At 32.9% G+C, this 13,486-nt stretch overlaps 1 protein-coding gene and 1 long non-coding RNA gene across 5 annotated transcripts in view; one reads left to right on the forward strand and one right to left on the reverse strand.

The window, feature by feature from the left end:
- Positions 1–12,761, reverse strand: part of atl (atlastin GTPase) — a 28,953-nt gene extending 16,192 nt beyond the window's left edge. Inside the window, exon 1 of one of the 4 annotated variants that reach the window (XM_076536610.1) lies at positions 11,997–12,721. In XM_076536610.1, coding sequence (XP_076392725.1) covers positions 11,997–12,051 — 55 coding nt within the window. In that variant the 5' untranslated portion in view covers positions 12,052–12,721. Of the gene's footprint in view, positions 1–4,689; positions 4,842–11,352; positions 11,537–11,996 lie in introns of those variants that run through there. The other 3 variants (XM_012289601.2, XM_076536609.1, XM_012289600.2) reach the window with 3 other exon arrangements.
- Positions 53–8,772, forward strand: LOC143265304 (uncharacterized). The gene is made up of 2 exons (XR_013039712.1): positions 53–496; positions 8,148–8,772. It is a non-coding gene; the product is annotated as an uncharacterized LOC143265304 (long non-coding RNA).
- Positions 12,762–13,486: the final 725 nt, after the last annotated feature.

Below are 13,486 nucleotides of genomic sequence, written 5' to 3' on the forward strand. Positions count from 1 at the left end.
CAAACGATGGACAGAGTTCGCTATAGTTGGCAGCATCCCACGATCCGTTGATGAACTGCGTGACGCACGAGGTGCGTCGTGTATGATCGAGTTCGATAATCGTGATCGATCAAAGAATTCGATCGGTCAGGAAACGAGCTGAACACCGAATTTAATTATAGATGGCTGATCTCATTTCTGGATTTAACGAGCGAGATTTGGCGAGCTAAATCTTGCCATTTTTTGCGCGCATGACCGAGTTTTATCTCGGAGTTAGCTTAACCCTTCGCTGCACGTACGGAGTGTTTCTTTTTATCGCGACATGTCGGTGAATCAGCATGTTTAATTAAAAAGAAAATGTGTGTTGTAGGAAAATTAAAATATTGGTTGGATGATTGGTTGAGACTGGTTGAGAATTGATTGAGTGGTTGATGAGATTGGTTCAGACATTTTTGGTTGCAGCAATTATTTATGGCAGTCATCACATGGACAATTTATTAGAGGTCGCGTGCATTAGGTTTGTAAAATGCTTTACAAAGTTATAAGAAAAATATCAAAATTATAAGTGACTGCTTTCTTGTACGATTGCGTATTTCTTTGACGATCAGGGTGAAATTCAGAAGGTAATAAATGCGATTGATCAACGACTCCATGTACAGGTCGGATAATTTAAATACGATCGAGCAAAAATAGTTTTAAGCCTAGTTTTTACAGCCTTAGAATAAATTTTTTACGGTCTAATATTTATGCAACACTTTTTTCCTTATTTTTAATCATAGAATATGCTAATACTAACAGAACAATTTTATAGAGGTTTGAAATGATAAATGAGGTAGCACGATACTTATTAAATTTGCTGTGTAATATTTAATTAATTTTTTGGACTGACAGTATTTTAAAGAACACTTGAAAAACTGAAGAATTCGATGAATGAACTGTGTAAAATTGCTGTGCAATTAATAATGTATTGTACAAAGTAAATTGGTATGAAAGTCATTAAATAGTTAAACAGAGTCTAAGGAGTCTAAAAGAGAGTTTCATTAAAGTGATCAAAAAATAAAAAAAATCGACAACTAATTATCTGTGTCAGCACTAATTTAAGCTAATAATTCTGCAAAATGAAAAAGAAAACCGTAACCATGTTGCATGTATTAATTGGAAATCGTAACAAATCCTCAAAACCGTTCTGTTTGTGGATCATATCGGAGTAAACAGACCTGAACAAACAAGCAATGCCTATTATCTTACAAATTTTGAAGTCATTGCACCGACGAGTTTCACGTTACTTTAATTCTTGAAATTTCTGCAAACTTCCAGAAGCTTGTAAATAAATACTGCGGTTTTAACAGTGTTTGAGAATTAGAGCCTGAGGTCCTCGTAGGATTATTGTAATCCTAAGTCAACGGATTACGAAACTTCTTAAATATTTTGGTATTTCGAACCAGAAATTCTAAATATACTTCTGAATTAGAAAAATCACGTACCATCGATTATTTTTAACACGAAATTACAATTTAGAGCCAGATTGGCATGAGTACGACCTGGTATTATTGCTCGCCCTATATCAGAAATTCGAAGAGAACGTTTATTTTTAACGTGCGTTCGTTATTTTTGTCACGGTGCATGCAAAGAATGCTGAAACTGTTTTTAAATTTTGTCAGAAAATATATTTCTGAAATGTTCTAACTGCGTATTAAACTAATGTATAAAAATCTTGATTAAATAGAAAGAAATAATTTTGGAGATCTGATTTTACAAAGTATCCACATTTCACCATCACTTTACATAAAATGTTGAAACCTCGTGTGACAATCTTTTCTAACACCTAAAAAGCGATTACAGAACATCATAAAAATTGATAAAATTAATAATCGTACATTAATTCAGTTATCGCTGAATGGGCAGCGAAGTCTTAATTGATTAAAAAAAAAGACAGATACCGAAGTCAAAGTCTTCTGAAAGAGTTGTATAACCTTCTAACAAATTGAAGCAGGGGTCGCAAAACGAGCTTATCTCGCTTCTAATTATAATGGAGAGTGTGAAGTAGGACGATGATACCAAACACGAAAATTATCGTTATATGTTGGAGAAATTGATTTAATAATCTTTTTGGAGTTGCGGGGTGCTACTATATTTACAAATAAAATCATTCTTATCCGTTATCAGCCGTTTCGCAACCACACGAATACTCGTTGATGCAGCGGATGATATCATGGTAAACAAGAATTTAAGCACAGAGATTATTGAACAGGAAACAAATATTTGCAATCGTAAAAAAATGACGGTACTGCAAAATAACGTGATTGGACGAGTGTTTGAATATTGACTCTCGTTAATTTTCTCGTTTGTTTGAAGATGAATATTAGGGAGGGTTCTTAGAACAGTTTAGTTGGTGGTATAGATGATCTCAATTGAGATATGAGGAAAAATAGTATAACAAAATTTGTACTTTTCAGTCATAAAAATTTTGTACTTTGGATTCTTCATTTATAAGAATTTTTTATTTTGGTTTTTTCATTTATAAAAATTTTGTACATTGGATTTTTTATTTATAAAAATTTTTAACCTTGGAATTTTTATTCATAAAAGTTTTGAACCTTGAAATTTTCAGTTATAAAAATTTTGAACCTTGAAATTGTCAGTCATAAAAATTTTGAACCTTGAAATTTTCTGTGATAAAAATTTTGAACCTTGGAATTTTCATTTAGAAAAATTTTGAACCTTGAAATTTTCAGTGATAAAAATTTTGACCCTTGAAATTTTCATTTATAAAAATTTTGACTCTTGAAATTTTCAGTCATAAAAATTTTGACTCTTGAAATTTTCAGGCATAAAAATTTTGAACCTTGAAGTTTTCAGTGATAAAAATTTTGACCCTTGAAATTTTCAGTCATAAAAATTTTAAACCTTCAAATTTTCAGTCATAAAAATTGCAAAATCAATATTTTCAGGTGAAAACATTATGTTACCTTAAGGTGGATATGAAACCTTGAATAAGCTCTGGTTTCTCAAATGAAAACCTAAATATACATATTTCAAATAAATTAAAAATTATCTAAATTTCAATAATACAGTACTAAGTATAAGACACTAAATTTTAAATATCTTCTCCAAATCGCATATCGACTTAAATTCGAAGATTCATATCACATCCTCAAATCTCCATATCTTCAAACCTTCATATCTTCAGTTGATAATATACAGAAATGTTCTTAAAAAAGTATCCACAAAATTCGACCAAAAATCAATTCACGAAGAAAGTAATAGATTTTATATCGTTAGAAGTTACGAACGCGAGAACTTAGTGATTTGATCCTTGAACCGCTCTTGACCTTTGTTCGCACCATTTTGCATAGCTGATATGTAGACGTAATCGTATGCGATAATGTGACGTCAACCTTCGGTACAGGTAGAGAAAAAGAATTTAATCGACGAATACAAAGTACATTTCAAAGATTTTTTAAGAGAACGTCGACCTTTGAAGACCACAACTGAATTTATTCAGGAATGACAGTCGCCATTTTATTATGGACATTACATAACTGATAATAGAACAATCTTTTGTCAGCAATGTGTGCTAACAGGTTCAACAGACTTTGTGAAAAGAAATGAACACATCAATCTTTTGAGAAATTCTTTTGAAGAGTTCAAGATTTTTGAAGAAAAAGTCTTTGAAGTAAAAATCTGTTAAGACACTGAAACGAGTAAAATTGCATGTTTCAAGATAACGTAAAGAATAAATAAAGCGGCAATCTACATTTGTAAACATAATTTTTTTTGGATCATCATTTACTAGAACAAAATGGACAGTCACTGTCGTTTAACATGTCAGTCATTTTGTTATGGAACTCTGCTATAATTTATGATCTAGCGTCAATATGCTAACAAACGCTTGTTCAACATATTTTTGTGAAAAGGAATGATTATTAGTAAAATGTCTTAAGACACTGGAATAATTAAAATTGATTCATAAATTACAAGGTAACAATAGGAAATATGGGGGATTACATTTCTAAATATAATTACTTCGTGAATCATAGTTCCATACTAGAAACTCATTAATAACAGTCACTATACAATAGAATTACATAAGTTATGACAAAACAGTGTTGTAGCGTGTTACTGTCATGCTGAAGCAATATCCAAAATAGGGTTAAATTATTTTTAATGTATGATGATGTAGAGTGTTAATGTTCTTTGCACTCAAAAGGAGGGTTCAGTTCAATGCAACAATCTAAAATAAATATTTCTTCACCAAATCCATAGGGTTATTCATATGGAGTATCAAAATATTCTAAGACCTCAACCTTCACTCACGTATACATATTTACAGGCCAAACTGTGTCAGATACGACATTTTGTCAGAGAATCAAACTTTCACAAAATGGACCAAAACTCTCAGAAAAATTGTCATAACTGTTGAAAGGTGGCTAGTAGGGGTGTAGGGCGCGGAGAGCCCCCATAGTAAACGTGATGCCGCCAATAGAATCAATTAACAACAAAGAAATAGTAATCTCAAATAAATTCAGTAAACTCAACTAAAAAGTTCCAAAGTTAATACTAGAGAATAGCAAGGATACCTTCCGTAAGTGTTAGTAATACCTGAACTAACCCATATTTACATTTTCCTCCAAAACCGAATAAACTTCTGAACAAAAGTGTACCTTCCCCCATAACTCAAAAACCATAACACAAGCATATCGTACGAACCAGATACTTTGGTTTCAGTATGCAGATTCACCACGTTGAATTATTGCCGCACGTTTACGAATGAGCCCACAGCATAGAACGCACACGGTGCGTCGTTGGCCTCGAATGTGTTAAACAAATATCTCGGTGAAGCACGTCGTAACTCCATAGCATCGGTACGGTAGGATCGTTAAGTTTTACAGCTTGCCGATCTGAAATCCTTGCCAAGCAACCACGGTAATGCTGACGGTGCTTTGATTGCGTTTCTTCATCGGTTCCGACGACGGCTCGTAAATCGGGAACACGAGCGAAGACGAAACAACCGAAACGAGGATATCGCGAATAATGAGCTATCACAAGAAAACCAGACATGTGTTTTAGAAAGGAGAACGAGTCGCCGTTTTTTGGAGGCGCTTCCTTCTATGCGCCTCGTTTACCTGCTTCTCTGACACACAAACTTTTGTATGCTTTGAGGAATTTGGATGATTCAGGGAGGAAATTTCTGTGTGATGGAAATGGTTTTGGTAGGCAGTGAGACGAGTGTCATTCATTGTCGAATTCATACGAATTATTTATTGAATTACGAGGAAATATTTTTTGAAGTTGATGTAAATTAATTGTTGAATCAATACGAATTAATTAGTGAACAAATACAAACTAATTATTGAACTAATAGGAATTAATTATCGAACCAGTAAGTTGGACAAATGTGAATTAGTGTGAATTGAACTAACACGAATTACTTATCAAACTTAATATGAATTAATTGTCGAACCAGTACGAATTAAGCATTGAACCAATGCGAACTAATTATTGAACTAATAAGAATTAATCACTGAACCAGTGAAAGTTAATTGTTGGACCAATGTGAATTAGTTATTGAATTAATACGAATTACTTATCAAACTTAATATGAATTAATTGTCGAACCAATACAAACTAAATATTGAATTAATAGGAATTAATCATCGAACCAGTAAGAATTAATTGTTGGACCAATGTGAATTAGTTATTGAACTAATACGAATTACTTGTCAAACTTAATATGAATTAATTGTTGAACTAATACAAATTAATTATTGAACTAATACAATTTACTTATTCAGCGAATATAAATTAATTGTCGAGTCAAAATGAATTAATTAAAGAGTTAATACAAATTACTTATCGGACTTAACACGAATTAATTGTCGATCCAATACGAATTAATTAATGACTCAATCCCAATTAATCCTCAAACCACTACGAATTAATTATTGAACTAATACAAACTAATAGTGAAACCATTACAAACTACTACTTCACAATACCAAATAACAAACACCAAAATAACCCAATAATTAAAAATTCACGAAAACTACCTTCACTCTCGATTTCATTCCAACAACAACTTACATCATATTCCAACTTATTCAACAATATTATAAACATATCAAACCTGTTTTAAATGCGAGAGTACAGAATAAACTATTCAGGAAGTATAAAATGTAAGTCGTACTTCTCAGTACTATTTTTATGTAACATCATAAGTATGCACGTATCCTGTTCAATGAACAATTATTAAAAAAATAATAGACTCGAATTACCAAGCTATCGATAGTTTTATATCTTGCGACTTTCTAGTCTCAGTTTTTACTCGGAGAAAAACTAAGATGAACGGATCCATTTCGCATGGATAATTACTACCTTTCACTTCGCTTTCTTAAAGATTGTGTCCCTTTAAATCATCGTGCATTACTCCGCAGGATGTAGTGTTTTAAAAAAAGTATGAACATAAAATTGGAAAGAAACAGCAGGATATTGATCACAATTCAGAGGTGTTGATCACTGGTATTGATTAGCAATTTTCAGCTAGTAAAGTTTGGAAATGTAGTAATTGTCATATTTTCAAATTTTTTAATTTAAGATTTTTCATATTTAAAAATTTAGAAATATTCATAACTTCAGATTCAAAAATTTAGGAATTCTCATACCTTCAAATTTACAAATTCAAGAATAATATTTTTTAATTCTGAAGCATGAGAATTCAAACATATTTCACATTTTTAATTCAGAAATGTAAAAACTGAGGAATTTTCATATTTTCAAATTTAGGAATTCAAAAATTTTACTGTTTGTACACCTTCAAATTTTCCACTCAACAAATTTATCAACTCTTCAAATTACCCAATATACACTTTCGTTATATCGCCATTTTACCGCGGACAGATATGTGTCCTCCAGAAAAAGAAATCGAACTAACCCAATATATCAATCTGTATAATACATCACAGATTAATCAAAAAGATCACGATAGATTATTTTTATGCAAGTATTTACACGAATGATTGTACTTTGATCGTCTCGATCGTCGAACAAAAAGTGGAAAGAATGAATCCACGTTAACGTCACACCTCGTTTTATCGTGACCTCGACTTGATCTCATCGTTACTCCCGTAACGGGTGTACAAGGGAAATATAGTCAGACAACAATCTCAATTTAAAGACACAATCACGTGCGTTACATTGTCTTTCCTATCGAATAACGGGTGTACTTTTATTTTACGACCAGAATAGATCAATACGGAACGTTACTGTGGCCACATAAAACTCTTTTATGGGAACTGGTCACTGTTCTACCATCGTACACTCCGCTGCAACGTTCTAAATTCTTAAACTCTCAAATTTACAGATTTCTATATTTTTCATTTTTCAAATTTATATAGCACATTTTTTATTTTCAAAATTACAATATTTTACATTTTTTAATTTTTAAGTTTAAGCTACAAATTTCTATGTTGTCGAGGTTACAAATTCTTGAAGTCTCGAGTATTTAAGTTTCTATGTTATCAAGTTTTTAAATACTTGAAAGTTCAAATCAAATTTCTGTGTTATCAAGTTTTTGAATTCTTGAAATTTTACGTCTTCAAATTTTCGGTCATTAATTTCTGATATTCCAAATATTTCAAATATTCGAATACACAAATCTGCGAATTCCTAAATTGTTAAATCACCAAATGCTTCAATCCCTAAATTCTGAAGTTTCTAATGTATTTAATGTTCAGATCTCCAACTTCCAAATCTTCAAACTTTATTCTCAAATTTTCAAATGCAGGAATCTTCAAATCTCCATGTTTTCAATTTCCAAATTCTGGTACTCCATACACTAAGAATGTTCAAATCCTCAAATTTCTTCTCAAGTCACCAAATCAATCAACCCTCAAATTCTGACATTTCAAATCCCCAAATCTCTAAACGTCCAACCTCAAATTTCTGACATTGCAAACACTCCAAAGGTTCAAATCCCCAACTTCCTAACCTTTCAAATTCCCCAATCCTTCAATCCATAAACATTCAAATCCCCAAATTCCTAACTTCTCGAATCCCCCAATCCTCCAGTCTACAAATTCCAAAATTTCCCTTCCAAAAATTCAAAAATTCAAGAACCCCATAAATTAGAAAGTCCCGATAACGAACGTGCGACGCCATTTTGCCTGCAGACGCCGTCGCTCATCAGCGTACAATTCAACGTAAACTTAGCTGAGCCGAATACTGCAACGAAAAGCCATGTTTTGAAGTTTGTAACGAGCGATGTACCACGGATTGTCTTCGACTTCATCCGACTCGATAATGCGAGTTTAATTAACGAGCTACGGAAATAGGTGAGCGACCGATGAAGCGAATTGGACGGATCTATGGCAATGTAGAGCAGCAGAACGTATGCTTCCTCGTGTATTGGTACACTCGAGAGGAGAAACTCTTGGTATTAGGTCTTATTGGATTGCGACAGACGGATTTACCAAGTCCTCGTTCGCAATTGACATAGTTCTCATTCATTAACCGATACCGTCTTTCCCTAATTATCGCTCGATGAAACCTAAGCTCTATTCGATTCTATTAACCCTTTCGTCTAAACTACAGTTAACAGCCAAAACTTCGAATCAACTTTCAGCGTGTGGATGTCAATGAAGATACAATTAAGGCTTAATGGACCTTGGGATTGCGTTCATTGAGAGAAAACTCACGTCATGAAGCCATAAATTTTGCACCAACGTATGTCACCATTTATGATAATTTTGCAAACATATTTTGTCTATATAATAAATTGATGACGTATCTATTTGACTCAATATTAGTACAGAAAAATGTTAGAATTTAAAAAAATTCTGGACATAAACCTTGCACAATTTTATCAAAAATAATAACACAAACGTATAACAAAATAGTTGATTAAATAAAACATGTACTTTAAAAATACACACATGTTTCTCTCGGAGAAAGACAAAAACCTCTATTAAGTGCATGATTGAATGATTGCATCAATGAATGAAATTGAACGAATTTATTCTGTGTCTATAGTGCTTTCTTGCAAAGAATTTTTATTTTAGTATTATACGAACTTTTAAATTTCACTCTGTACACGTCCTTTCACTTTCATTCATTAACTGATATCTCGATCAAATGCACAACTACATCAAAAAATAAAATATAATTCACTCTTTGTTAGATTCATCCATAAATTCATGCTGAGCCATTTAATGCGAGCAGATACTAATCACCCAGCTGATGTTCTTACAAAATTATCTTTATATGTTAAAATTTTATTTATAGCTTGTGTGCATGGTATGTTAAAAAGCGATGAGATGGAACAGAAATTACACCAATTAAAGGACTAGTTACATATAACTAGTTATGTGCATATAGTTAACTATACACAGTGAGAAGCATAACGAATAATAAATGTAAATTATTTATTGCTAAAATAACAAAAATTCATTATAATTATTTTCATCATAGAGTAGCTTAAGGAATTTTTTTCAATGTCTCGTTGAACGAAAAATAAATAAATATATAACTAATGAAGGAATTCATAGAATGTGAAGGTAGAGACAAATTGGTACAAATAACTTGACACGAATTTGTATTAATTATAACAGCGAAGCGTGAAGCAATTAGACGATACGACGAGGTGAGAATTAATTTACCATTTTGCACGATCCAGTTTAGAAAACGTTATTGTCTCGAGCGTCGAAAGAAAAGCATGAACGATCGGGTGGAAAGGAGTCATTTTCATCGAGCACGTGGCACGTACAGCCATTCGATAGTATTCAATAAAACAAACGCCTGTGTCGGCTCGAATAGATATGCCAATACACGCGGCACTCATTTTCAATCTTGAATATCACGTGGAACGGCATAGCGCAATTGCTACGAAACTACGACTTGCTTTTCAACGGAGACCTGTTTCATTGCCGGCGATTTCATTTCGAAAGAAATAATGTATCGTTCTTGACAATTTTTCACTTCCCTTGTTCGGTTTTTCTCGAGATTTATGGCGGACATTACAGATGCCTGAACGTATTATCACGGATACCGTTTCGAATAAATGGAAGTAATAAAATTCGTTCGATTTGTTAACCGATTTTTTATATTTGCGAAAGGGACATGTTTGTGTACGGGATTCTAAAGTTCTCCACATCACTTTGTGCGGAAATGGCACAGAAACCTGTTATGTTTGCAAACATTTGTTTTAACGCGGGAAAATATGTTTCAGTACGCACAATTGTGCACGTCTAAATTTTATAAAATTGTATGCCCAAAAACAAAAAAGAATTGTATTAAAAAATTGCACAAAAAGTTGAGTTGAAATAGACACGGGAATATTGTTCAAATATCGTTAAATAATATAAAATAATCAACATCTTGTCAGGCAAAAAATGTTGAACTTAAGAAAGAGTAAATATTTACAAATTTAAGAGAGTAAATATTTGTGTGAACATCATGCATTAAGTACATGTAAATAAGATTAAGGTCGTGCAATATAATACTACTTTATTACGTGCTTTTCAGTATACAGTGAAACGTGATTCTGCTATTTTTTCCGACTGTATGAACAGGAATATACGAGGACTTACGCGCCAACAAAGGCACATATTAAGATAGAGAAAAAAACGAACTATGATAAAGTCACTTATCACGTTGTTATGGGATAAATAGAAAATGTTAAGAAATCGAGTCCAAAATCTATATACCACGAGAGAAGATCAGTGAAAAATAATATAAAGAACTCGAATAAAATTAAAAAAAATTTGATGGTTAAGATACAAAATATTTTTTTTCTTGATCACGAGAAACTTTCGCAAAAATTAACTTTCATTCAAGCGTGTAAATTATCGACAAAGAATTTTTATCCCGTATAATTTTAATCGCGATAAAAATATTTTTGCATAAATAAAGAAATCGAAGTATTGAATTTTAGAAGCGTCATTAATACTAATTCTTTTCCTGTTGTAGTAATCTCGTGGAAAATCTCGACGTCTGAATAGCAGTATTTCTACGCATTAATACTATTTACTTTCATGAAAAGTGAATGATATTAGCAATTCGAATGTAACGAGATACAATGGATTACTAACATAAAAATTAATAGTAAGATAAACTTACAGAACGTTATAAAAATATGAGTTTGTTATGTAACAATATGGCGAATTTAACATTAATTTATAATTTTTGTATTATTCATGAAACAGTATAATCGATACACACAGAGCAGTGCGAGCACAAATAATCATTAGAATACCACAACAAGTCGAACAATGGGTGAGTAATAAAGCGCAAGGACGAGGTCGCGAACAAGTATGATTCAAATTTCCCTCGTTTTTATCGACGCGGTTGAAAATTTTGGCGCGAGGCGGCAGCACTTACGCGCCATGCTTCGAGGCTACGTCATCCTCCTTTGACAGAATATCACGTTGCTACACATAATTACGAATGCGTAACTGGCTATTACACTATTTATAGTTTACTATGTCACTGCTGGAACAAATTAGAACGTCATACATCGTTGACAAAAACTATTCACAACATTATTATAACCTCTCCGACCGCGGACGTTACTCTGCGTTTTCACTCGTATTTCCACTCTTTTTGTCCCGTACGCAGCATCAAAACAACGATTACGAAACTGCATATCAATTCTGATGCATACACATATGATCGACGAGGTTAGAAACACAGAATCTTCAAACACGATACAAAACGGTTCCTGGCAACGTTCCCTCGCAAAGTACCGATGTTAGGATAACTTATGGCGATCCACCACGTGGTCAGGATTAAATTAAACCAACGAAAACCACTAACGTTCCATTCGTTCGGTTGAAAATGTACTTGAACTGTTGGTAAAATGTCAAAAAAAAGTGCAAGGGACAACGATATGGGGTTACAGCTGGCACACGAAGCGTACACCGCTTTCCAGTGATTCTTAATAGTATCTTACGATATTGTAGCTATTCCTCGTACATTTTCTCCCCAACTGTCGCGAAACGTTGTAAAATAATAACAGTACTTACCCGCATACGATCTGCTGTAATCGCCACTCTGTTTACGCTGTTCAGTGTCCGCCATATTGAGATACGAATGACGCCACTTCCGTAACTGCGTGCAACTGTTTCACTACGTAGGTTAAAACGAACTTCGTCGAAGAGTTTTACTGGACTCGTGCAAATCACGCGATACGTTTGTCAGCGGGATGTTTATTGAATGTAAATGCGAGAAATAATACCGAGGAAAGTGAATCGACCGTGTCGTGGGAAGAAACGGTAATCTTTTCTCACGGTTACTTTTACTTTCATCACGCGAAACGGTAACAACTGATTTCAAACTTCAAACCGATAATTAACGAGATTAGACGGGTATCTATAGATAAATTTTCTCTCGCCTATCGCTCTTTTATATCGTTATTAAATGTTCGATACGAGTTACCGGTGAAACTTCACATTCTCGTTTCCAACTTTCACTAAATTACACTGTAGTATCGCGACTTTTTAAACATTCATAAAAACACCTCGTAAAGATTAAAAATTATAAAATATATAAAAATTAACAACGATTTAGTAACAAAATTGAGAATCGTAGATAATGTCACAGAGGTAGTCCCGGTTAGTTCGACTAAAATGTGCGAACAACGATCCCGTTGGGATGCGCGCGGCAGCTACGAAACTGAATAACAGTCATGAAACGATTCTACCGAAACACGTGAGAATCGGACCACCGACTACTGGAGACCTCAGACGATCAATATATCAATTGGGAGATTTACGATAAACTGTCAATATTTACTTCTATGTAGTCAACGGACATTGATCTTGAATCATCAAATTCATTAATATTCAAATTTTGATTTTCACGTTACTAAATCAATATTTAAAAATTTTTTAATTTCTCAGATTTTGTTGAATTGTCAAATTTTTAAATTACTAATTTATTGGATTTCAAATCTTAACAAATGTGAAAGATAAAAATTTTTTAATTTTCAGTTTTAAATTTTCAACTTTGCACATACCTTAGTACTAAACGTTTTTGTTTCTTATTTGTTATAAACAAATAACACAGTTGTTGAATTTTAAAGTCTTCAAATTTTTCCCTTCCAAACTTTTCAATATTCAAAATCTAAATTTTTTTAAAATTTTGAGTTGCAAATTTTTAATTTTCTAAATATCAAAACTGCAAAATTCCCAAATTTTTAAAATCAAATTCTTAAGCTTCCAAATTTCCAAAACCAAATTTTCAAGTTCCTGAATTAAAATTAAATTTCTAAACCCCAAGTCCAAAATCTCAGATTTCTGAACTCCGAGCCCGCTCTTTGCAAATTTTCAAACTTCCAACCGTTCAAACTGCTAAACCTAAAGTTGCCAGCACAGGATCAATATACACCGTCAATAGAATATCGTAACTATTAAGAACAGTGAAATATTGACAATATATATTGATCGTCCGCGGTCCGGACACGAGTTTACTAGTTTCGAAGCGCGCAGTCGTCTTTTGGCCATTTGATTCGCGG

Source organism: Megachile rotundata, chromosome 10 (assembly GCF_050947335.1).
Source record: "Megachile rotundata isolate GNS110a chromosome 10, iyMegRotu1, whole genome shotgun sequence".
NCBI lineage: Eukaryota > Metazoa > Arthropoda > Insecta > Hymenoptera > Megachilidae > Megachile > Megachile rotundata.